At 41.2% G+C, this 27068-nt stretch overlaps 2 protein-coding genes across 2 annotated transcripts in view; both read right to left on the reverse strand.

The window, feature by feature from the left end:
• The window catches only part of LOC132525951 (L-lactate dehydrogenase C chain-like), a 49952-nt gene extending 39218 nt beyond the window's left edge, over window positions 1–10734 (reverse strand). The window contains 2 exon segments of the mRNA XM_060159548.1: window positions 5762–5879; window positions 10609–10734. Coding sequence (XP_060015531.1) covers window positions 5762–5879; window positions 10609–10734 — 244 coding nt within the window.
• A 3236-nt stretch (window positions 10735–13970) lies between these two features.
• Window positions 13971–25049, reverse strand: LOC132525952 (L-lactate dehydrogenase A chain). The gene is made up of 8 exons (XM_060159549.1): window positions 24888–25049; window positions 22591–22740; window positions 20432–20549; window positions 19290–19463; window positions 18317–18490; window positions 17534–17651; window positions 15403–15526; window positions 13971–14704 (listed from the first exon to the last, which is right to left on the reverse strand). Exons 2-8 carry the CDS (start codon window positions 22714–22716, stop codon window positions 14540–14542), a joined length of 999 nt encoding a protein of 332 aa, XP_060015532.1. The 5' UTR covers window positions 22717–22740; window positions 24888–25049; the 3' UTR covers window positions 13971–14539.
• Between the last annotated feature and the right edge of the window lie 2019 nt (window positions 25050–27068).

The raw sequence follows: 27068 nt of genomic DNA on the forward strand, positions 1-27068 counted from the left end.
AAGAAAATTTTCTTGATTCACACAAGAAAATTAATTACCTTAGAAGTTATTTTCTATTTGGATGTCAAAAACTAAATTAGCTAAAATCTCTATATGCCATCTCCATTTTAAAAAAACTTATTTTTATGCTCTTTTGAAAAGGAAATTTGCTTGATTTTAAACATACTATTGCATCTCTATGATCATTCTTATATCTTTCTAATCCAATTTATAAACCGTAAACATTTGAATGGTTTTCCTGCCCTAGTAAAGATTTTAATTAGAAAGACAAACTTAGAGAATTTCATTTCTTAGGCTGGCAAGTTTCACATTAATCTAAGAGAGTATCTTTCCCTTGTATCAAATAAAAGATCTACACAGGGCTTCCCTGGTGGCGCAGTGGTTGAGAGGCCACAACAGTGAGAGGCCCGCTTACCACAAAAAAAAAAAAAAAAGATCTACAGGAGGAAGTTCTCTTCTCTCTCTGCATACATAGTCTACTCACTCTTGCTCAAAGACCTTGCTTGACATCATCTTCCATAAAGTCTTATCTAACCACAGAAATCCAAAGTAATCTCTCAACCTCTGTCTCTCTCTGTAACTCTCTATCCCAGCCCCTCGTTTTCTCCCTCCTCCCCCCTCGACTTTTAGAGAATAAACTGGCAAAAAGCCTCGCAACTTCTCCAGAATCATCTCGCCATAGCTCAGATCAACTATTTGAAATACTATGTCCGACAACTTCAATTAAAGTGTATACCAGAGTAAAATATCAAGTCTTTTCACAATCTGCCAACAAGTTAACTTACTAGCTTTGTGTCTTATTTTTATTTCAGATTTTCCAGGTACCCTGATTCTGTTAATGCCATCATCTCCTTACCTGTTATTTATTTTCCTTTCTAAATATAACTCAGTCCTCCCAGAGATAGCAAACCATAGTGGTCTGGAGCAAAGGCTTCTTCAAATACCAATTCCTCTGCCAGGCATCCCGTAATTATATCATTCATAAATACTACTCTGACTTCACTGAATTTTTATAGCACTTACTGCCTATAATTCTCACATAGTCCTTATTTATAGTGCCTTATGTTATCTTCCTGTGGTTATGTTGTATTCATACCCCTAACTTGATCATTAGATCCATAATAACAGATTCTGGTCTCATACTACCTTAAAACCTTAAAAAGGTTTACTACCTATTCATATTCAAATAACATATTAAGTTTTATCTGTTTTGAATCATAAGGTATGTATTACTTTAGATAAATATTATCTGACATTTATCCATGTTAATGTGTGTCCCTCTAGTTCATTCACTTTCATTGCTGTGTAATATTACAGTGCATAATTGATCAACTTAGTATTGTTATACAATGAATTATTTCCAGTTTGGGGCTATTACAAATGACAACACTATACATCCTTGTACATGTATCTTAGTGCACATGTACACAAATTTCTCTTGGGAATATACCTAGGAGTGCAGTTTCTAGGTTTGGGATATGTTCACGTTCAACTTCACCAGGTAATGACAAACTTAAAAAAAAAACATAGTTTTACTATAATACATTTCTACATGTCATGCATGAGAAAACCTATTGTTCCACATCCTGACAAACACTTAGTATTATCACACTTTTGCCAATCTAATAGGTGTGTAATGGTATATTGATATACTTTTTATTTTCTTGGTTACTAATGAGATTGTCTTTTCCTATATTTATAGGCAATTCGAGTTTCTTCTTTTGTGAAATGCTCAAGTCTTTTCCTATTTTTCTGTTGGGCTACCTATATTTATCTTATTTATTAAACAAGTACTTTTAATCTGAACACAATTCCTTTGCCAGTTGTTTATGTTGCAAATGTTTTCTCTCAGTTTACACTTTGTCTCTTCACTCTTTTAGTGCCTTTTTAAGAACATAAACACTAAACTTTATACTTTTTCCTTTACTGTTTATGCTTTTTGTGTCCTTGTGTTTAATAAATTCTTCCCTATCCTGAGGTCATAAAGATATTCTATGTTATCTTCTAAACAGAAGCTTTGAAGTTTTGCCTTTCATATTTTTGGTCTTTAACCAATTTGGAATTTGTGTGTGTTATCAAGAAACGGTTCAGGGGACTTCCCTGGTGGTCCAGTGGCTAAGACTCTGTGCTCCCAAGGCAGGGGACCCAGGTTCGAGCTCTGGTCAGGGCACTAGATCCCACATGCCGCAACTGAAGATCCTGTATGCCGCAACTGAAGATCCTGCATGCCGCAACGAAGATCCGTTGCAGCCAAATAAATAAAAAAATATATTTTTTTTTAAAAAGGAAAGGGTTCAATTTTATTTCTTTCCATAAAAACAACTATTGCCATAAGAAAAAGAATTTATAAGTCTGCAAATTTCCCATTGATCTACAATATGATCAGTGTTATATAACAATCTTTTGTTTGTCTCTGCACTTAATTAGTGTAGCTTTGTAATAAGTCTTGATATCTGGTAAAGCAAGTTCTCACCACCTTGTTCTTTTTCAAGAGTATTCTTGACTGCGCAGCCCAGGCTGTTGCCATGGTGAAGCTGAGCAAAGGCTGCAGCAGCTCTTCAAGGGTGGGCACTTTGCCATCCACTGGAGCTCTGTTCCTTTTAAGATTTACCAGGGATTTGAGAAGAATGCCTGAATCTACTGTTTTGAACCTGCTTTGGGGATAAAGGACTATTTCGTCAACTGGATTTGGAAGCGATCAATGGACAGGAAGAGCATGGAAGGTGTGCACTCTGCCTGGGAGGTGAAAAGGAACATCTTTCAGACATTTACCAGTTGGATGGCACAGGGTTCTCACTGCACAGCTGCATCTGTGGCAGAGTGGAACCTCTACTGACTTATTTATGATAGACTGTATCAAAATAAGTGTTTTTAAAAATGTTTTAAAAAAGTATCTTGTCTATTCTTGGACCTTTGAATTTCTGAATGAATTTTAGAATTAGTTTATTATGTACAACAACAACAATAAAACTTGTTGGGTTTTGACTGTGATTGCATATAATCTATAATCAATATGGGAAGAACAGACATCTTACAATATTGAGACTTTTATGAACAAGGCATATCTCTTCATTTATTTAGATATTTAACATCTTTCAATGAGGCTGTATTATTTTCTGCATAAAAGCTCTTACACATATCTTGTTAGATTTATTCCTAGGTACTTCCTATATTTGATAACAAATAATACTTTTAAAAATTTTTGCTTGTTTTTGAATAGATTTTTAATAATAATAGTTAATATTATTAATAGTTAATATTAATAGTTAATCATTATTAATAGTTAATAATTTTGTGTCTGGCATCCTTGCTAAACTCTTATTTAGTTCTATATGTTGTCCCTCTTCTTATATTTATCTTCTTTTTGATTTTTTTATAAAATCAAAAAGTATGTTTTTATAATTTTACTTCTTCCCCTTTACTAAAAGGATTGATTCAGGTACTTATCCTGCCATATGACTAGAAATTAAAGGCTGAATGATTTTTTAAAGTATTTTAATATAGGAGTAGCTCTTTTAACTTGACTCCACTCAGTAAGCTCAACAGATGAACTGATGTTAAGCATACTGATACCCAAGGCACACTGAACACTCTCAACTAGCAGACTTCTGTCTAGTACATCTGTATACTTCTGCTCATGAGTTGCTGCATATCAAGAATCTGTCACGCTTATACCCAAATATATTTATGCCAGATATATCTATTAATTATATAATATGATGTAAATCACTAAAATATGAGGGTGAAAGAAATACACGGTAAAGGTAAACACTACGTTCAGGATTGAGATATGAATAGATGTAACACACAGAGTGTATCAAGTGAATTGGTAATGTTTTATTTCTTTTGCTGGGTGTTGGATACACTGATGTTTGTTATACTTAAAACTTTTTATATCTGAAGTATTTCATAATTAATTTTTTTAATGATTGTTACTATGAAAATTAAGTTGAATGCCTTAGAAAGACATATTAAAAGAAGGTTGTTTAAAAATCTTCCTCTTAGGTATGAGAGAAATAAAAATGGAGAAAAACCATAAAAGTTTAATAGAATTTTGTGATTAGACTGCTTCATGAGTATCTTTAAATTAATTACAGTATTTTAAAGAAATATAAATGATTACTACTGGTGTGCTATAAAAAACACACTGCAAAACTCCAATCAGCTGAGCCATACTCATAGTCCTTGCCCTACAATCAGAAAATCAGCAAATGAAGTTCTAAGTACATTAACATGTTTAGGTCAATATAAAATTTTATGATGGTTCTTTCTAATAGGCATTTTTTTCTTCTTCTTCTTTTTTTTTTTTTTTTTTTTGCGGTACGCGGGCCTCTCACTGTTGTGGCCTCTCCCGTTGCGGAGCACAGGCTCCGGACGCGCAGGCTCAGCGGCCATGGCTCACAGGCCCAGCTGCTCCGCGGCATGTGGGATCTTCCCGGACCGGGGCACGAACCCGTGTCCCCTGCATCGGCAGGCGGACTCTCAACCACTGTGCCACCAGGGAAGCCCTCTAATAGGCCTTTTTAAATTAAGTAACCATTTTCAGTTCCAATCATGTTAGATAAGAGGGATTCTAGTAGAAAGTACATCTGTTGAATCACATTACCAAAAAGCACACTACATACATCAGTGTATGATAAAAGTTATTTTTCCTAATGCTCTAAGGCTTCTTAGTTGGCCAACACATGATGCTAATGCTAATGGGGCTAAGCTCTCCATTTCCTCTTCTATAGCCTCAAACTATACCCTGAAACATGATCCTCTAAAAACACACATCAAAAAAACAGGTTAGGAAAAAAAATAAAATAAAATAAAAAAAAAAAAAAAAAAAAAAAAACAGGTTAGGGACTTCCTTGGTGGCGTAGTGGTTAAGAATCAGCCTGCCAATGCAGGGGACACGGGTTTGAGCCCTGGTCCAGGAAGGTCCCATATGCCACAGAGCAACTAAGCCCACGCTCCACAACTACTGAGCCTGCGCTCTAGAGCCCGCGTGCCACAACTGCTGAAGCCCACGAGCCTAGAGCCCGTGCTCCGCAACAAAAGAAGCCACTGCAATGAGAAGCCCGTGTACTGCAACGAAGAGTAGCCCCCGCTCGTCGCAACTAGAGAAAGCCTGTGCACAGCAACGAACCCCACACAGCCAAAAATAAATAAATAAATAAAACAGGTTAAAGAATATAGATAAATGTATCAGTAATATTACAAAACTATTCAAGACTGCATATCCTTGAGAAAATATATAAGACTGAATGGCAAGTTTAAAAAGCATTTATATGTCAGTTGTGTAAAAAACAAATGAAAAAAGGAAAGAAACAAAACCATTAACAGACGAGATTTAAAATTTTCTTCATACTGTTTTGGTATTTACCAAATTTTCTCCAATTAGAATGGAATGTTTTTTTTGTTTGTTTGTTTGTTTTGCGGTACACGGGCCTCTCACTGTTGTGGCCTCTCCCGTTGCGGAGCACAGGCTCCGGATGTGCAGGCTCAGCGGCCATGGCTCACGGGCCCAGCCGCTCCGCAGCATGTGGGATCTTCCCGGACCGGGGCACGAACCCGTGTCCCCTGCATCGGCAGGCGGACTCTCAACCACTGCACCACCAGGGAAGCCCCTGGAATGTTTTTCTTCAAAAAATTAACCTTCTAAACTATATGTCCTAATTACAATAGTGCTATTTTTTAATTTTATATTTATTGACAACAGTTTGATAAACTTCATTACTTGTTTTTAAAGCTCTGAAAATAACTTTATAAAACTAACCTTTTCCAGAAACAAACTTTGAAGTATTAAAGAAAAGACTGCCGTGCTGAAGATCCATTGTTCCTCCCTTCAGTCTGTCCACTGCAACATCCACAAGGGCAAGCTCATCAGCCAAATCCTAAAGTACATGAAAGTCCTGAATAAAATGTTCCCGTTTCAGTTTTAGGAGAAAGAGAAAAAATTTTGTGTGGTTATTTTATAATCAAAGGAGTGTTACATTTTTAATAGAAAAAGTGGTATAAAAATAATGGTCTTTATGGGAGTTCCCTGGTGCCCTAGTGGTTAGGATTCTGAGCTTTCACTGCTGTGGCTCCGGTTCAATCCCTCGGTCGCTGGTAGGGGAACTGCAAGCTGAAAGGCATGGCCAAGAAAAGTCTTTTAATGTGCCTAGAGAGACCAGAAGTTAAGGTAAACAACAGAATGTAGCAAAAATTATTAATTGCTTTGCCTTCGTGTAATTGTTAAGCTTTTTAGAATTGGTTTTCTTCCACTTCAGGTAACAGTATAAAACGAATGAAAAGTTATGAAATCCTTTCAAAGGTTTTTATTATATTTAACCCTTATGCCTAATTTCTGAATTGGTTGAAGTTGTTTTTAGTATGAATGCTTATGGCCAAAATATAAAGGTAGCCACCTGTGGGAAACCATTTCATGTGGCTCAGTATATTACAATTAACGTCCGCCCTCCAACCTAGGGGTAGGTAAGCATATACCAGACCCAACCAATTGTTCCATCCTTCCTTCTGGCTGCATCAATTAGTTCACAAATGGGTATATGGCCCAGGCATAACAAATGAGCACAATGTCTATGAGGTTAGAAAATGGAAGATGAGAAATGAAGTCTCGTTTTTCTTTGCAATCATAAGCTCTAATGATATAAGACTCTAAGAACAAACTGTACAGCCATCTTCACCACCATATACAAAGACCCTGCCCAAGAATTAAGCCAACAGAGGAAGTATGGACTAAGATATACAGAGACTGTGTCTTGATATGTCTGAATTCCAGAATTTAGTAATATCTGAAGCTAGCTCTACTGAGATTTTTTCCAGTTACATGAACAATACACAGTCTCTATATACTGTACTATACTCTAATTTATTGGGGTTTCATCACATGCAACAGAATATAGAACTATACAGAAGGAATGCAGGGGACTTCCCTGGCGGTCCAGTGACTAAGACTCTGTACTTTAACTGCAGGGGGCACGGGTTTAACTAAGATCCCACATGCCATGTGGCAAAAAAGAAGAAGAAGAAGAAGAAGGAATGTATTCCCTCAGATTCCAGTGGCCAGATTCCAAAGGTGAACAGAAAGGGAAAGGAATCAAAGTCCCTATTTACTACTGTTCCCCACCCCACCCTCCACATCAGGCACCATCTGGCCTTTCTGGAAAACTGTAAATTCTAAAATTTACTGAATTATGTGTCATACATCAGGAATAGGATAAGGATAAGGAGTTTCATCCAAAAGAATCATGTATCACTTTTCAGCTAACTGATAAGAAAACCAGATCATGCTTACAGATCCATTTTTACATCTGTGTATCTGTCTGGTCTGGACAGAAAAACAGAAACCACTCTAAGCATTTCAACAGAAGGAATTTAATATAGGGAATTGGTTAGACAGATGTTGAACGGCTGAAAGAACAGAAGGGGAACATTTATGGTAACCCAGAGATAGTAACTGCAGCTTGAAGCTACCACCCCCAAGGCTGAGGAAGCAGAGAGTCTAAAGGAGGTGCTTCATGGAACTAGGCTCAGACTCTGGAAGAGGCAAAATCTGCCTACTGCTCATACCACTAAACGGACAAGATGAGGTCAATGCTGGTGGCTCCAAAAGAAAGTGGAGGTTAGAACCAACTGCTACCTTTGGGACAAAGGGATACAGCTGGGATGACGGTGAACAGAACAATAAGCAAACAGAAGGCAGCAGGTCATGGTTCTCCTCTTGCCTCCCAACTTTCCTCTAGTGTTCCCTATTGGCAGAACCTAACAAGATGCCAACTGGCAAAGGAGAAAACGATTATGTGGAGATCCAGCGCCAGCATCACAAAGCAGAGTATACAAAGCTGAATTTGGAGCTGAGTGCCAGTAAGTTATTAGCCAACACAGCCTGCTTTGAAATTATATTTCCAACTTGATTTATCTCCCTTCTCAACAGGTTACCAGAAAATTCTCTCAAGGGAACCTTTCCATCCCCATTTGTCTTGACTGTCAAAGACGGAGCTCAAATAATCCCTAAAAGTTTTTATTTGTTTTTTAAGAATTAACTACATCTATATGAGCCATTTCTCAAATACAATTCCAAATAGAGAGCCTGGGATTGTTAAGCCTACCAGAATCTAAAGGAACAGTTAAGAGTATCCCAGGATCTGTTCTCTAGGGAGGTCCTGAGTAACCATAGTAAGGTAGAGAGATAGAAAAAAAAAATTAATCTAAGGAAAACTGCTATGGGCACTTTGCTCTGTACAGGACAAGGAAGTAGGTTGTACTGCTAGCCACTCCTAAAAACTTTACATGTCCTGATAAAACCTTTAAAGTCCACCTTTCATGAAATATGCACGTGTCATGGTATTCATTACAGCCCTTATGACCCTTCACATCAGTGGACTATATGAATATGAATATTTTAATATCTTTCATCACTTTCCATTTATCCCACAATTTACATCAATGTGACTTGAAGACAAGGTCCTGAACTACTCTCCTTCATTTGGACATTTGCCAGGGTACAATGGATTCTAGTAGAAAATAAATGGGCTCTAACAACTGACCTTCTCGTACAATTTGAGTTCTGAGATTTCATGATAATATTCCTTGGAGTAGGCTTTTATTGATTCATTGTGTTGAGCCCTCAGTGAATTCTTCATATCTGCAAACTCATGTCCTTTTATCTCTTGAATAATTTTCTTCCCTCTCTTATTTCTTACTGAAATGTCAATCAACTACTGGACCTCCTGACTGACCCTCTAATTTCATCTCTTTTCTATATTCCATCTTTGTCTGACAGTCTGCTATCTAGCAGCCCAGAGGGAGTAAGAGGATTCTTGCCTCACTGTCGAACATGTAGACGTTCGATGAGTTCGTTCAATGAAGTCCACCTGCCGATGCAGGGGACGCAGGTTCATGCCCCAGTCCGGGAAGATCCCACATGCCATGGAGCGGCTGGGTGCGTGAGCCACGGCCACTAAGCCTGCGCGTCCGGAGCCTGTGCTCCGCAACGGGAGAGGCCACAACAGTGAGAGGCCTGTGTACCGCAAAAAAAAAGAAAAAAAAGAAATAGAAAAATCCATTCTAAAATTCAAATGGAATCTCAAGAGACTCTGCATAGCTAAAACAATCTTGAAAAGGAACGAAGCTGGAGGTCTCAAGCTTCCTGATTTCAATACTTATTACAAAGCTACAGTAATCAAAACAGTTTGGTACTAATATAAAGAGACATGCAGACCAATGGAACAGAACAGAGAGCCCGGGGGAAAAAAACCTCTCACATATATGGTCAGATATTTTTTGACAAGAGTGCCAAGATCATTCAATAGGGAAAGGACAACATTTTCAACAAATGGGATAACTGGATATTTATGTGCAAAAGAATAAGGTTGGACTATTTACATTATACCATAGACAAAATTAACTAAAAATGGATCAAAGACCTAAATGTAAGACCCAAAACTGTAAAACTCTTACAAGAAAAGATAGAGGGAAAGCTTCATGACATTGGATTTGGCAATGATTTTTGGATATGACACCAAAACCACAGGCAACAAAAGTAAAAACAGATAAATTGAACTACATTAAAATTTAAAACTTCTGTGCATCAAAGGACACAACCAACAGAGCAAAAAGGAAACCCAAGGAATGGGTGAAAATATTTGAAAACCATTTACCTGATAAGCAGTTAATATTCAGAATATAAAAAGTACTCCTACAACTCAAAAACAAATAAAACCCCAATTTAAAAATGGGCAAAAGGACTTCCCTGGTGGTGCAGTGGTTCAGAATCTGCCTGCCAATGCAGGGGACACAGGTTCGATCCCTGGTCCGAGAAGATCCCACATGCTGTGGAGCAACCAAGCCTGTGTGCCATAACTACTGAGCCAGCGCTCTAGAGCCTGCAAGCCACAACTACTGAGCCCATGTGCTGCAATTACTGAAGTCCACATGCCTAGGGCCCGTGCTCTGCAACAAGAGAAGCCACCGCAATGGAAAGCCCATGCACCGCAATAAGAAGCCCACACACAACAATGAAGAGCAGCCCCCGCTCGCCACAACTAGAGAAAGCCCGCACTCAGCAATAAAGACCCAGTGCAGCCAATAAATAAATAAATAAATAATAATAAAAAAGAAAAAGAAAAATGGGCAAAAGATTTGATACAGACATTTCTCCAAAGCTATACAAATGCCCAACAAGTACATGAAAAGATATTCTGGAAATAGAAAGGAAAATTAAAGGACTTCCATTGTTATTTTATCAAATTTGGTACTTTTTATTTTATAATGAGAATGTAATGCTTACATAATTAAAAAAATTTTTTTAAGTATAAGCCATTGGGAAATATGATTTTCACCCATTACTCTTCAAGGAAGACAAAGTGCTGAATCACTTTAACAGAAAATATTATACTATTAACAAAATAATATAATCAGCGTGTCTCCTAGGAATAAATTTAAATAGTCTGGCAATGCCTAACAAATGGTAAACTCCAAATAAATGTTTCTTAAATTGTGTAAAAATCAGATGATACTTATTTGCTCCAAGGGATTAACCCTGCAACCCCGCACTCATGATCATCTACAAGACCTATAAGTGCTTATTTTCAGCCACAGTATAGGCTTATCACTTACCTTCAATAAGATACAAACAGCACAAGCCATGCCTACAGCACCAGTTCCAACAATGGTGATCTTACTCTGGGAGACTTTATCTTCTTCAATTAGATTCTCAATAAGCTGCTCCTTGACAGTTGACATTTTGAGAACCTTATAGGGATAATGCAATTTCAGTGAACTCAAAGTCCCTGAATTAATCACTCTCATACCTACCAATGTACTAACCACACTGAACATCTAAGGAACTACCTCTTGAGTTTGCAGAATTTTGGAGCCAGGAGCAGGGGGAAGCCAAAGAAAAAAATTCCTGGTCGAGGGGTGGAACACGGACCAGTCTATCTATCCGTATTAGGGATTGGGGAACCAACAAGTTTTTAAAGGTTCTCCCTGCCCCCAGCCACCATTTTCGCTCCAGTCCCAGTCACTCACAAACGCTTAGCGTGGCGCAACAGTATAGGCAGTCTGAATGTGTAACGTACGGCCGTTAGGCTGCTTTTTAAAGTTACACCAGTTAAAAAAAGACAGCAAAGTCCGTTGAGGTGTGAAGCACAGCAACAGTTACTCCCTGAACCGTTCCCCAAGCACGCTCCCACGCATGACTCTCCTCCGTCCGCACGCAAGCTCCGCCCCCGGCCAACCCGGGGCGCAGGCGCATTGGCTCAGGCTTGTCCTCTGGCCCGAGGGCGTTCCGCGCCACCTGTGGTTATGTTCTCTTAATACCGGTAGGTGGTATTCTAGACGGTCTTGAAGAGTGTGCAAGAGAGGGATGTTGGTGTGTTGTTTCATTTCCTTCAGCCGGCCTAGGCTTCGGACTGATTTTAGGGCGAAGCTTTTTGGAGGCCAGACTACCACGTGGAGGGCAAGGGGCCAGGCTCGAAGTCGTCGTGGGAAAGAACTCTCCCGGGAGCGCCCCATAATCTCCAGTGGACCAGCTAAAACCAGCATCCTGAGGACAGTGCTTCCAAATCTGAATTGATAGTAGCTAGTGGAGGCGAGATTGAAGATGGGCAGCTATCTTGGGACATATGTGGCAGAGCTCAAGGCCTGAACCGACCTAACTTACCTCTCTATGAGAGGGCATGCTGAAGGGACCTGGGCCCCGAGGACGAAAAGGAATTTAAGGAAAGAGCAGACTTGGGAATGATCAGCCTGAGTTTCAGAAACAAACTTCAATGCACTTACATGCCCTTGTCTGAGCATTTATTTGCAGGAATTTAAAAAATTATGATTAAGTTCTATAACTTCAGGACTGAGTGGTGAAATAAAGTTTGAATTTCCCTTGAGAGAACAGAGGGTAATAATGAAAAGGAAAGGCCATGTCTAGTTTTCTAAGGGTGATTTTAATTTATGCCAAGGATTTATTTATAACTCACAGAAGGGGACACAACCTCCTCTGTCATCTTTTGTCATCACTTGCATTTGAATCCTTTTCAGAATCTAAAGGATAATCTATTTTCTGTATCAAAGCCTGTAGTTTGTTTTTAATGTGAGTTAGATCATGCAGTGAGGCTGCTTAAAACCCTTCAATGGCTTTCCATTACACTTAACCAGTTTTTACCACAACCTAAGAGGCATTCAAGACTTGGCCGCCTTCTGTCCCTCCAACTTCATCTCAAGACACTCACCACACTTCCCTCCAGCTTTTGGACAGCTTTTTCCTGTTCCATATATCTGGAAAGTTCTTCCCCAGCCCCTCTCAAAGTTGATTCCTCATTTTCAGTTTTGAACATAAACAGCACTTCCTCTAGCTTTCCTTGACTAATGTCTAAACTACCATCAGCTCCCTACATCTCTCCTGTTTCTCTTATGGCACTTTTCACAACCTACTACCAGCCCCAAGCAAGGGGTTCACAGGAGTGGCAGTGACTGTTGGTCCTGTACTACCACTTGCTTGTGTGCTTTCTTCCACAGCAGCTCCTGGCCCTTGTACCTCATTTACCACAGGACTGTGAGCGAGACACAGCTGACCTGGATGACCTCCAGATTCAAGCTCTACACCTGCCTCAGGCCAAAAGAGGGGTCATTTTAGTAGTGACCAAACTCCTGCTCTAGGTGAAAAGAGGCTCTTCATTCATACCTGCCCAAGGCACATGTTCTGGACGTCCCCTTTGCTTCCTCCATCAACTGGCAACTTGTGTGAGATGAGTCTAAGTCCTGCTTAATCCACTTCCCAAAGTTATTAAGACTAAAATGAGATACAACAGTAAAAATAATCAGGGCTCCTAGCAGAGTTGGCCTACCCTTGCCTGGCGCAGGAAGGTGCAAGGTGAACGTGGAACACAATGTACCAGAAAGTAAGGAAGCTTTGTAAGATTAAATCTGAAAATTCATGAAAGATTAGTTTAATAAATCTGTTAAGCATTTTTTGTCACGTTGATACTGGCTAATTTATTGTATGAAATAATATGAAGTAAGGGTAAATCCTTTTTTTTTTTAAAGACTGAAGATGCATCAAAGTCTACAAAAGGCTATAGGAATAATTGCACATTTCTTTGGGGGGTAATTAAAAAGTTCTTAGATAGTGGTAATAGCTGCACAACTATGTGAATCCACAGAATTGTACGCTTTAAAAGGGTGAATTTTGTGCTATGTAAATTATATCTTAAGGCTGTTATTTTTTTCAAAGCCTATATGAAAGCAAATCCTATTATAACAGCTAATTGTCAAGCCTATGTAGGTTAGTCTTGTCCTTCTACATTTGAGACACATTAAAAAACAAAACAAAACATAATTCTTTCCCTTATCCAGCTCTCAAGAAAGAAACTTTGGAAAAAAAAATCCTGGAGGAGTGATGACCATAAAGTTGTTCTAGTTAACCTCTATAAGTATGGTTTTTAGGCCTGGAGAAGGTCACAGTTATAGAAATATTTTAAGGGAAATCTAAAGAAAATTTGTTTTTTTTTTTAAAGAAAATTTTTGAGTAGACAACCACCAGGACTATTTGGTTTAAAATTGTTAAGTACCATTATGTTACTGCCTCCAGAGAGTAAAGGTTCTTAAAAATTTCTGTCCCCCTGTAGTGGCAAAGTACCACTGCTTATGTTCAGTTGGCAAATAATGTTTTTTACATTCATGTATAGAATGTTACCTGTGTGAACTGTAGGGTACAAGTTATGATCAGCACTATAATCAAGGTAACTCAGTACTTTGGGCCTTAGTATATTAAAACAATTGATTACAATGGAAATGGTAACAAAACAGCTAGTCAATCTAGTCACACCCTTAATATATTAATTCTTATTAAAGTCTGGTCATTAGAAACAGCACCCCTTAAAAAATCATCATAGTGTTGCCCAAGAATAACCTAATGGCTTCCATTAATGTAATTAACAAATAACAGCTTTATCACTTTGTATCTTAATAAATTAGCAGAGTAGTCACTGTTCAAGGTTTATTTATTGTTTTAGTTGGTATAACAAATACTTGGCTGCATTATTTATGTTGATTTTCTTTTTTACATCACATGGCAATGTATACTATTCTGATACATATAGTACATAAAATAAGATTCTTTAGAACAGTTATGCACAAGACATGCAATACTGGATTTATCATCAATCCCAGAATGTGATTAATTAGAGAAAAAAAGTTGGACTAGGCATCTTGGCTAAAGGAACCAGAAGTTATGTAACACAGAGTTAAATACACATCTGGTTTGAAGGGCAACTGCAGCATCTGCAACACTGTCAGTGGTACCTCTTGAGGAAGTAGAACTATTTTACACGAACCAATTTAGGACAACACAAGATAAGTGCCATGCAGCATCAGGATACAGCTGCAGGGTTTTATGAACCATTCCTATTGCTAATGTTAGGAAACTGATGTTTTTCCTAGGCTGTCTTAACATTACTGCTTTAGTCACAGATCAGATATAAAGGACAGTATGCACAACCTCCAACTAAAATCCTATTGTAGCCTAGACAGTGAAGCGGTATGATATTAGACTTTAAAACTGCAGCTCTTTCTGGATCCCCCAAAGTGTATCTGCACTCTTCTTCAAACAGGCCTGTTCCTCAGGAGTCAGAGTCACTTTCACAACATCTGAGATTCCATTCTGTCCCAAGATGCAAGGAACACTAAGGAAGACATCCTCTTTTATTCCATACAAACCCTGAGGACGAAATGAAAAATATTTTACGTTTTTTCTATGCATTCTGTGATCTCCCAAGAATTTCATTCTTTACAGTTATGAAGCTTACTTAATAAAACTTGATAAGTAGAAATTCCTTTCCAGAATTTCAGTTAGGATGTAATGAACAGTGTAAAAGAAAGTCATTAACATAGTAGCAAGATTTCCATTCTAAAAGAAAATCTAAATTATTGCCATTATCCATCGTACTTTGCAATTTATTTTTGGCTGCCCCGCGAGACTTGGGGGATGTTAGTTCCCCAACCAGGGATCAAACCTGGGCCCTCAGCAGTGAGAGCACGAGTCCCAGCCACTGGGCTGCCAGGGAATTTCCCATTTTTATTGTATAACACTTTGGTAACTCTAACATGAGTGTGATTTCTGTTTTTCCCAAAGGAAAAAATTTGTTTTATAGTCTTCCACCCATCTCAACAAAATTGAGTAGAGTCTTTCAGTCAACAAGTTATCAAATATCTATGTGCTCAACACAGTATTGGTGGACATTAATCCTAAAGCTCAACCATGTCTTTTCAGAAAAGAAAGTCGCAGGTGCATTAATTTATTTCACTTAAATCAATGATTGAGGACTTAACATTAATTGCTTTCTCAGAAGTTTTTTTTTCTTTTAAAGAACAGGAAATAATGGCATTCAAGTAAAACCTATTACTACATAGACCTACCTTAATCATGGTGGAAATCGGATGCACCCGCCTAAGATTCTTCATTATACTTTCTGCCAAATCTGCCACAGATAGTCCAATGGCCCAGGATGTGTAGCCTTTCAGTTTGATCACCTCATAAGCACTGTAGGGTAGGGAAGTGTAGGGAAGGACAGGGAAGGGTAGGGAAAAGTAGGGTGGGAGGAACAAAGAAAAAGCTTTCACTGAACATATGCTTTATAATAAATCATTTTTACAGTAAATAATACTATATAAATATAGTAAAGTTGCATTATATACCTAAGTGTAACCTTTGCACATGTATGCCAGGATATTATGTATGGGTATGTTCACAACAGTATTGCTGGTAATAGCAAAAACCTGGCAACATGCCCAACGCTCTCCAAAAGGAGAATGGATAAACTGTGGTATACTCATACAATGGACTATCACATAGCTGTGAAAACAAATAACTATAGCCACATGCAACAAAATGGATGATTCTTATAAATGCAATACTAATTTTAAAATGCAAATCCAAGATTACATATAGCATGCTTGACTTGGGATTATCTCAAGAGTGTGTATGTGGGGGGAGGAGTACACAGGGATCAGTGGGAGGAGCACAGAATTCACTCGTTTCCAAGCACCAGCAGACTACTAACTCCAACTCAACAAACGTTACAGTTAGTTGACAGCGACTGTCAACACTTCTTGGGTTGGATGATGGGTTAACAGGTTTTAACTAAACAAATACAAATAAGAGGGCCTTGCCTACACCCATCATGATTCATTCTCCAATTCCATAAACTTGAGATCCACACATGGCTACCTTATTTAAAGTAGATAATGCCACTATGTTGAAAGTTTCCCTATTTGAATAATTTCTGACAGTTAATAATTATTTTCATTTTTTGTACCATTATGAATATATACCTTGCTTAAAACTTTATAATCATCTGAATAAATAAGAAGCTAGCTGTGTTTCTACTCAGAGACTATTATAAGTTTTAATTAATTAATTAATTTATTTATTTATTGCTGCGTTGGGTCTTCGTTGCTGCGCACGGGCTTTCTGTAGTTGAGGCAAGCGGGGGCTACTCTTCATTGCAGTGCTCAGGCTTCTCATTGCAGTGGCTTCTCTTGTTACAGAGCATGGGCTCTAGGCCCGCGGGCTTCAGTAGTTGTGGCATGCAGGCTCAGTAGTTGTGGCTCACGGGCTCTAGAGCGTAGGCTCAGTAGTTGTGGTGCACAGGCTTAGTTGCTCTGCAGAATGTGGGATCTTCCCAGACCAGGGCTCGAACCCTGTGTCCCCTGCATTGGCAGGTGGATTCTTAACCACTGTACCACCAGGGAAGTCCCTATATAAGATTTAAAAATTCTTATTCCTAACTAAATGAATCATATGCTTTTGAAGACTGAATCTCAAATAGGGTAGACTTAATCTAACTTGATTTATCTTAGTTTACATTACAAATACAGAAAAGATTTATCATACTGTAAATTGATAATTATGGCAAATAAAGATAGACTGTAGCATTAATGTCTGCGATTTTTGTTGCTTTTCTGTTTATTTTTACAAACGTTCATTAACAACTAGAAATGAATAACTGTAAAGATGAGGGAAAGGTTCATAGATGTATAAAGCCAGAGATTCAGCATCTGTCTTCACAGCCCTTCAATAGTTGCGTCAATCTGCATTTACACCAAGGCTTCCTTGACTGTCCCAGCTGTACGTGGTCTTTCTCTCCTCTAACTGTTGATTGGCAAGTCAGAATGCACTACTGCCTAGAATATCTCTTCGTGGCTAAACTGCCATTTTAATATTTGACCACGTTATAATGTCTGCGATTTTTAATCCCTTTACCTGTTTTATATTATAAGCTTTAACAAAGCTTTAGAAAACAAGTTTTCTGACAGAGTAACCAAATGCAAATGCTATTATTTAATCTTTTTTTTTTTTTTTTTTTTTGGCCACGCCATACGGCTTGCAGGATCTTAGTTCCCCGACCAGGGATTGAACCCACGTCTGCAGCAGTGAAAGTGCAGGGTCCTAACCACTGGACCTCCAGGAAATTCCCCAAACTTTTAATCTTCTAAATAAAAATAATAAGTTTCAACCTTCTGTGTTACAAATTATGAGATCTATTACCTGTCAACCACCTGTTTGTGAATTGCTTTCCAATGTTCCTTATCTGCATCAGTGCCTAATTCGGGGTGCAGATTCTTCAGGGAGACACCAGCAACATTCACTCCACTCCATACAGGCACTAAAAGCAATACAACAGAATTTATTTATTCCCATGCACCAGCCAGCAGACTAGTAATTCTGACCCATTCTTCTAAAATTGTCTATTCTTATCTAAGGAGGATTATCTCCTTTTGGTAGCTGGTCAAGACTACCAATACTCTAACTTTTAGATTTTCATTGATTAGATTATGTAAAGCTAAGAATTTTCACTATATTCGAATCTGTTTTCCTAACTTATTGAGATATTATGAGATCGTAAGAGGAATTTTCTTGGCATAAGGAACTGAGAACTCTGCACAAATTATAACATCTCTCACCTGTGATAATAATAGATTTCTTTCTCATACACGCCACTTGGATTGGCTTACCTTTTCAGGAACAAGCAGTTTGAGTCCAAATAGCTGTGATATTAAATGAAGTATCCTAAGCACTATCATCTTATTTAATATGTCCATTATAATAAATAAATTTCATTCCCCATCCCTTATACCAAAAAATGTCATGCAAAATGGCTTAAATCTTAGCAATTCTTAGCATACAATTATACCAAAAGATAAGATTTCTGGAAACCATCTGCCCTAACGAATGGATATCTGATTTAGGCTCTGATTTAGTAACGATACTCCTGTCAATTTTTTTTACACAATTTCTTGAAAACAATAAGAGAAAATAAGTTATGCTTACCACTAGAGTCTCCATGCTCCCCAAGGATCCATCCATGACAGCTTAATGGGTGAACTCCCAGCCTTTCCCCCATGAGGTAACGGAACCGGGCTGAATCCAAATTGCAACCGCTTCCAATAACACGGTTTTTGGGAAAGCCGCTTATCTTCCAAGCCACATAGGTCAAGATATCCACTGTGAAGAAAATATTTAGGCACAGATACCACGTGAATCATTAGATAAGGACTGACTACTCAGGATACATGGCTCTGTATAGATCTTGATATTGATCATGACCAATCAATATTTTTGTTAATATTTTTAAGCCTCTATACTGTGTACAATATAGCAAATACATTAAGTATTCAAGAAGTGTAGTTTAATGAAAATAAGTTGTGCATCAATAACACATTATTGGGACTTCGTGGGTGGTGCAGTGGTTGAGAATCGGCCTGCCAGTGCAGGGGACACGGGTTCAAGCCCTGGTCCTGGAAGATCCCACATGCCGCAGAACAACGAAGCCCGTGTGCCACAACTACTAAGCTGGTGCTCTAGAGCCCACGAGTCACAACTACTGAGCCTGCAAGCCACAACTACTGAAGCCTGTGCACCTAGAGCCCATGCTCCACAACAAGAAGCCACCGCAATGAAGAGTAGCCCTGGCTCGCCTCAACTAGAGAAAGCCCGTGCACAGCAACGAAGACCCAACGCAGCCAAAAATAAATAATTTTAAAAAATAAATAACACATTATTCATAAACTTATTCCTTATCCAAGATCTTCTTAGGCAAGTAACAAATTTTAAAGTGCAGACTACATTAATGGCATTGTATCTCTTTTAACGTTTTAAACTTAACTATTTTACAAAAACACAAACTCACTCCCAGGAGGAAAATGAAAAATATGAGAAATAAATATATATACAGATTATGATATATATTGATACTATCAGTTTTACTCTAGCTCATCTATTTTTATGCCATTAAAAGTCTCACCTGGATTGGAAACAACAAGCAACTTGCAGTGTGGGCTGTATTTTACAATATTAGGAACGATGAATTTAAAGATGTTCACATTACGTTGGACCAAATTAAGACGGCTTTCTCCCTCTTGCTGACGTGCCCCAGCTGTGATAATAACCAGCTTGGAGTTTGCTGTCACACTATAGTCTAGACAAAAGAGAAACAATAACCAGATTAAGGGCTTTAAGAAAACTCCAGCAAGTTTGTTCCATTAACTTTTTTAATGGACAGTTTTATCAGTGTTTTGCCTATGTGGAATATAAATGCCCAGACTCCTCCTTTTTGGAGTTTTATCACTGTGGCCACTTACATGGAGGAAGAATACATCAACACCTTCCTTGTATTCTGGTTTTAGTTATGTGGTTGGCTTTATATAACAATGATTGGGGGGAGCTGAAAGAAATAAAATTTATTTCATACTCATATCAAGTGAGACACATCCCCCAATTTTTTGCCACCTGAGGTCAATGCTCACACTCTTCCATACTCCTATTTCTACTTAACTACTTAATGGTGGTCATACCAGCTCAGGGATAGGCTCTTTTTTTTTTTTTAAGCAGGGGCAACTGTACACTTATCAAGCATGTCTTGCTTCTAGATACCCTATGGCACAGGGTGGTTAACCCTGGGTTGAAGATAATGAAGGGAGTCACCTGTCAGATAAATGGTCAATGATTTTCATGTGTCAAAACAGACTCTATTAGGGCCTATGTCCGTTTCCTGGCTGGTAATTGTAAGGTGTGATAGGGTTACGCCAAGAATATCTGCTGAACAGACTCATTTGCCCTAGTCTCAACCTTGTGTTAGTGTATGAAAGGAAGCAGTGGAAGTAAGTATATATTTAAATAGTTGAAGCAATGTGGCAAAATATGGACCTACGAAGCTTTGCTAATTACATTCTAATTCAGATGCTTTCCACATCATGGACAAACTGGATTTCCATTTAAAACCATTTGCTGGAAATTCAAACATTGATATCCATAGGTACCAATGCAAAATTGTTCAAAGGCTCTCTTATCCTGTATAAAAAAGAAATCTTTGAAGAGCTAGGATTCTCAAGCCTGATAAAGAATTAAGTCTAGCATAGAGTGTAATACAAACATGTTGAAATCAACCTTTGCCAGAGACGATTTTTGGTGTTCTAAGGAAAAGGCTGCCATGTTGGAGATCCATCATCTCTCCCTTCAGTTTGTCTTCTATGACATCAACAAGAGCAAGTTCATCTGCCAAGTCCTAAAAGACAAAAAATTTTCAGTTTAATGGAAAATTGCTATTTCCAAACTTTTAAAAGGGCATGCAAAATTTCTATATTTCTGGAGTAGGAGAGTTCAGCTACTTTATTATCAGGACAGACCTCAAAGTAGAGGCAGGCCTCCGTTTAAAAGCTGACTCCCAGATGACCTATACATAGGAAAAAGCACCGACCCTCTCTCCAATCGTCTCTCCTCATTGGAGCAACCTCTGCAGGAGGTCCACCACTACTGTACAGAAGCAGAACACTGGATTGGCAGTGACTAACAACCAATTATACAAAACTGCTCTATTTAGTCTCTCAAATTCAGTTTTACACATTGATTTTAGGTTGTTAGCCATTAAATAGATATTGATTAGTATTAAGACTTTAAAAAGTGATATTCTGGATCATTCTCTGGTTACATGTTTTCCACATACTAACCAACACTAACAGTTTTATTACATAAAGACAGATTTGTGCATTACAAAATGTTGGTGAAAAATATCCTTTCAGGGGCTTCCCTGGTGGCGCAGTGGTTGAGAATCTGCCTGCTAATGCAGGGGACACGGGTTCGAGCCCTGGTCTGGGAGGATCCCACATGCCGCGGAGCAACTGGGCCCGTGAGCCACAACTACTGAGCCTGCGCTTCTGGAGCCTGTGCTTCGCAACAAGAGAGGCCGCAACAGTGAGAGGCCCGCGCACCACGATGAAGAGTGGCCCCCACTCGCCACAACTAGAGAAAGCCCTCGCACAGAAACAAAGACCCAACACAGCCAAAAATAAATTAATTCATTAATAAACTCCTACCCCCAACATCTTCTTATAAAAAAAAAAATCCTTTCAGATGAACCTTTAAAAGTTCGTAGGTGCATCTCAGACAAGGAGCACCAGCAACAGCTTTAATACAAATGGAATGAGGACTAAAACCAAAGAGGTATACTAGCCGATCCACCCCTAATCATCTACAGTATAATGAGTGGTCTGCCAGTTACTGCCAGTTACTCTTAGCCACACCTGAGTTAGGGGGCATCACAGGTGTTTCATAGGCGTGGGAAAAATAAATGACATCAATTTCTGAACCAATGGGGAAAGAACAAGAGTTGGTATACTATGTGGTCTAAGAACATATAGAGCAAGCTGTGTAGTTACAAGACCTTTGCATAGCTCATTTCTGCCTTCAGTCCCTTCTCATTTCAATCCTTTTCTGTTCAGAATCCAGAATTCATCATTTCACTCTCTTATTAGGAACTCCAAACCTGAACTTAAAAGGAATTAATTTATGTATTTTTGGCTGTGTTGGGTTTTCGTTGCTGCGTGCGCACTTCCTTTAGTTGCGGTGAAGGGGGGCTACTCTTCATTGTGGTGTGCATGCTTCTCACTGTGGTGTCTTCCCTTGTTGTGGAGCACGGGCTCTAGAGGGCAGGCTCAACACTTGTGGCACACGGGCTTAGTTGCTCTGTGGCATGTGGGATTTTCCCCTACTAGGGCCCAAACCCGTGTCCCCTGCATCGGCAGGCGGATTCTTAACCACTGTGCCACGAGGGAAGTCCCCAAAAGTACTTTTTATTCATTCACAAGTTCTCTTTTTCTAATTAAATTTTAGCTCCATAATTGGTACCAAAACTGCTATCCAAGGAGGGGGGCAGAGGGGATTAACATGGGTGGAAGACTTCCCACATTCAGTTTAATTTTTACCACGTATATATATCAATTTCAATTCCAAAATTACTTTTAAATAATTTTAGCTTGTTTAAAGGCATGGACTCTACTTTTTCATTTGTAGGCAACTAACGCAGGTTAATAAAGCACAGTGAATTTAAGAAACTGGGTCTCCAGCCTAAAAACCTTTAATTTTTGTAGTTTAGATACTCTTGGTAGAGCATCATGTTTTACAAGTTTGTTTCACATAAAGTTCTTTGAATGAGTGCATGAACCTAAATATCTGTATATACAATGTGATAATGCAATTCTTGGAAAGCGAGTGGAGGATGGATGGAGTCAAGGTATCCTTGGCTTCCAGAGTGATAGGCTCTCACTTACCTTCATTAAGATACTGATGGCACAGGCCATGCCAACAGCACCAACACCAACCACTGTAATCTTATTCTGGGGGACATGTTCTTCCTTAAGAAGATTCTGAATCAGCTGATCCTTGACAGTTGCCATATTGGACTTAGAACCGAAAGGAATCTATAAGGGGAAAAACATGCACTGTCACTGCATCCTCTTTAAATTAACGCTTATTAACCAAAAGTGTTCTGGAAAAGCTTCTTTTGCTTCCTTTTGGGGTAGCTGCCACTAAAAATCACAAGAGATGACTAAAAAGGGAGAGGGAAAAAACTTAAAGATAGACAAAGGAGAATTGAAAGGCCTAATGCCAGGATCTGGTCTGACTAGGATCTTGGTGTAAACGTCCTCACCTTGGCGTGGAAAAAAAATATTGACGTTTGGGTGTAAGTATAGCCTCCTGAGGGCTCACTCATCTTGACTTGTTAACTCCAAGTGGAGCCGGCCTTTCCTCAAACAAGATCACTGTGAGCCGCCCGCCCAACTCTACTCCCGTCACCAGGACTCCTGCCAAGCCCCTTCAGGACAACAGGTACGTGAGTAAAGGGCCTTTGACGGCCTCACTGCGTTGCCCACCGCCAAGGTGAGCTCTGCTCATGCTCAATCCCTCGTTTTCTTCTTCCTCACCCCAACCTCCGCCCCCGAAGAAGCAGCGAAGCCCGCGGATTTTACGCCCCGCCCAGACCCGGAAGATTAGCAGTTACCCCTCCCCCACCCACCTATCCATTCAGTAACCCTAAGCGCAAGCGCATTTCAGAGTGCTAGTGGCCGCCGGCTTCTGAGACGTGGGCCCTAGACCAGACAGCACAGCGGATGCTTGCGAGACCCCGCCCGTGAGCGGACGTGACCAGAAACTATGCTTCTCTCTGGGTCAGAGTGAGCTCAGAATCAGACTTTAGACTAAACTAGCGCTCTTACGCACACACGAACAACGTGAAGCCCGGCTGGCAGCCTCCCCGGCCTGGCGCGCTGCCAGAGCCAGATTTTAAATCGTGATATTAGGAACCCGGGACTGTTAACCAACCCACAGGGAGGCACCTCGTGTGGCTTCCGCCGTGATCCTCGTTGCAAAGGCGTGAGGCCCGGTATGAGGAAATTTTGTTACTACAGGAAGCTGCAGAGGCCTGAAGCCTGGAGCCCTAAAATTAACAGATACTTGGTGGAACCCTCGATTTCCACAGCCGGGGACGGGGGCTTCGGCTCTGCTAATCCAAACCTGCACTGCATTCACTGGAGAGATTGTCGTAGATTGCATCCCGAAAGCACCACGTCTAATCTTGACGCTGCCCCAAAGGGCAAAAATATCCGAGAGGAATTCCAGGCAGGCAGCCCAGAGTCACCAAGCTAGAATCGAGTCTCTCCTTACAAATCACTGCTATTTCTAGACAGCCTTGTAAGGTTTCTCGCAGCCTGACAGGGGGAAGGGAGTTCTTTCAGCGGACATCTGGTTTCACCAAAACCTAAGCTCTGGGCTGCAGTGCTCCGTTCAATGTGGGGATACCCGCGGGTGAAGCCCTGAAGAAAGAGAGTCTACGCCCCAACTCTGCCACCCACTCACTGTGACCTTAGAGATGCCCCAACCAGTCCCCCATTTGTCAAAAGGAGGGGAAGGTACCGTATGATCCTCCTCTCATTACATTGTCTGAGAGGCGGGAGAGCTGGTACCCTTTCGGCTTCAAATTTGCATGCACCATGTCTAGCATAGCGCCCTATAACATCGTTAGCTGCTTAACACGTGTAACTTGCGCAAAGAGCGACCTTTAATCTGCAGGCAGCGGCTGCCCCCAAAGAGCCCACCTCTCGAGAGTCCGAGGGTTAAAATACAACCCGAGCGGCACCCAGCGCCTTTCCGGCTTCCAGGAAGCCGCCCAAGACTGCTGAGGCTTTTTCAGTTCCATGGACTCCCGGAACCCGACTTCGAGTTCTGTGCTGTTTGCTCGTTTCGAGCCCGGAGGTATGCCCTCACCCCCACCCTTCAGACCTGTAGTCTCCGGGTCCTTCTGCATCCACCCAGGCCTTCGACCTCAGATTAGGTGCGGCCACCTCCTTGGTTCCCCAGCCCGGCCAGAGGCCACTGTGCCCACTTAGAGCCAAAGCAGGGTGCGGCCGGGCCCAGAGCCCATTTGTGGCATGAGCCACCGCCCAGGTCTCAGGACTTTGCCTCTGGGAAGCAGAGCCCACCCCTCCCGTGAGCAGGCAGCGCGGGGCCAGCTTAGCCCGAAGCAGTCGCTCTCCCCCTCGGGCGCAGTGCGCGCCGGGCCCGATCATACCGGGAGTACACGTCGGGCGCGCGGGCGGGCGTCGGCTGCAAGCGGCGATGGACCCGGAGTTGGCGGCAGCTGCTCGGGTACTCCGACTCGAGAGCGGGAGGGGCCTTAAATAGAACCGCGAGGCTGACGTCAGGGGGGAGCCGGGCGGACGTGCGGGAACCCACGTGTGGGTTGGGCTGGAGGCGGGCTCCGGGCGGGGCGGTAGAGAAGCCCCGGCTGCGCGCGCGCATCCTGAGGACCCGCAGGCTAACCGACCCATGTGCGCCGAGACATCTAAAGGGGTGTCCAGAGCCACGCTACCTCCGCACTAAAGTCCGGGCCAGAGTCATCAGCCGGGGTCAAGCCGACCTTCAGTTTCCTCTTCCATAAAATGTGAAAGTTACTCTCAAGGAAGGCTCGATCTGAATTTTTGCCGCTGTTGCCCAGTGCCCAGAACAGCTCCTACCACGTCATAGACACTCGACAAATATTTGTTGAAAGAAAGAAAATGCCTAGCACACCGTCAGTCTGCTTACCTAAGTCGAGCGATTTCCAAAACTTGACACTGCTTGTCCCCCACTGCTAAACCTTCCAAGTCCCACAGTTCAAAAGTAAAGCTTCAGCCTCTCTGGTCGGCACTCCCTACCGCCCCACCGGCCCAGCACCTTGTGTCCCAGCCACGCCTAAGAACAGTCTGGGTTTTTTTTTGTTTTTTTGTTTTTAGCATATCACATTAATTTTACCTCCAGGCCTTTGCTCACGCTGGTTCCCGGCCGGCCTTCCTCCTCCACCTCTTCCAGCTGTACCCATCTTCTGCTACTCCCCCCACTCCCCCCCGACATACACTTACAGAGTCGGTATCTCCCTCCTCTCTGCTTCCACCACCCAAGTCTATACATCCTTCAAACCTGTTTGCCTTCGAGGTGTGTGTGGCTCTGCTCTCCCACCTGCGGGTGAGTCTCTTAAGGACATGGGTAAGTCTATGTCCTCCCTGCACCTGGGGCACCAATTTAGCCGTCAGCTCTGAGAAAGATCCCTAATCATGGCTTCCTTGATTTTGAAGGGAAAACTCTAACCTCATCTTCAGAAAAACAGGGCATCTCTCTAGCACATCCTAACCGTTTTCCCGTCCCTCCAGGAGGCCCGGAGGAGCCCAGGAGGCCAGGAGGTTTAGGGAGGACCTAGGCTGTCTCCCCAAACACAGAGCTGGAGGGGCTGAGGGCCAGCCACAGGTTCTCCAGGGTTCCTCAGGGCAGGGAGGACTGCAACAGTGTCTGTGGTTCCTCAGTCTTTGCAACAATGTCCTCATTCAGTCAGGGCTGGGCCCCTGGCTTCCCATCAGTGCAACCGCAGCTGTCCGGAGGAAGACGGCAGAGCATGGAGAGCAGACGTTAAGCTGGGGAGACGGGTAGGAACCTTCACCAGGAGGGCTCTGGGACAACCTCTGAAGATAATCTAGGCAGAAAGTTTGCAGTCCCCTAAATTAAGGCACCACTCCAAGCGCAGCTTCCTTCTTCTCATGTAGAACAGGAGCTTCTATTTAACTCTACAAATACGAATCAAACAAGTACCATTTACTCAGCACCTCCTGTGTGTTAGGCAGCAAGCTAGGCAATCCCCATACTCATCGTCATTTTAATTCTTTGGAGCAGGCATAATTATCCCCATTTTTCAGATAAGAAAACTGAAGCTCAAAGAGATTACTGACTTTGCCAAGGTCCTGCAGCTAATAATTGATTTCAGCTGGTACTTTCACCCAGGCTGATGACTCCAAAGCCTGTGATTCTTCTTCTGTATAGGATGTTGTCCCTCCCCCACCCCTTACCCCCCAATTCCACAAAGGTCAAGAAATTATATAGGGGGCCCAAGCCAGTCCCAGGCTCAGTTTTCAGTGAGAGGCAGTGGGTGGCAGTGGGTGTCTCTGCCTGTCTGCTCGAGCTGAGACATGGGTCTCCGCATCCTCAGGCTGGGACTTACACCATTGGCACTCTTGCTTCTCAGGCCTTTGGCTTGGGCTGGAATATATACCACCTGCTTTCCTGGGTCTCCAGCTGGCAGACAGCAGATCGTGGGACTTCTCAGCCTCCATAATCTCATGAGCCAATTCTTTATGACAAGTCTCATTTTATATATATAGTTTCTTTCTCTGGAGAACCCTAAGTAATACAGTATCCTGACTAATGCAGTCCAAACAGAAGAATT

The sequence above is a fragment of the Lagenorhynchus albirostris genome, chromosome 9 (genome assembly GCF_949774975.1).
Source record: "Lagenorhynchus albirostris chromosome 9, mLagAlb1.1, whole genome shotgun sequence".
Lineage (NCBI taxonomy): Eukaryota > Metazoa > Chordata > Mammalia > Artiodactyla > Delphinidae > Lagenorhynchus > Lagenorhynchus albirostris.

Coding starts and splice junctions, on each gene's coding strand:
- LOC132525952 (XM_060159549.1), bottom strand. CDS start 22,716: ATGGCAACTGTCAAGGATCAGCTGATTCAGAATCTTCTTAAGGAAGAA. Junction 20,550..22,590: donor CCATCAGTATCTTAATGAAG/GTAAGTGAGAGC, acceptor TTTGTCTTTTAG/GACTTGGCAGATGAACTTGC. Junction 18,491..19,289: donor GCTTGTTGTTTCCAATCCAG/GTGAGACTTTTA, acceptor TTTTCTTCACAG/TGGATATCTTGACCTATGTG.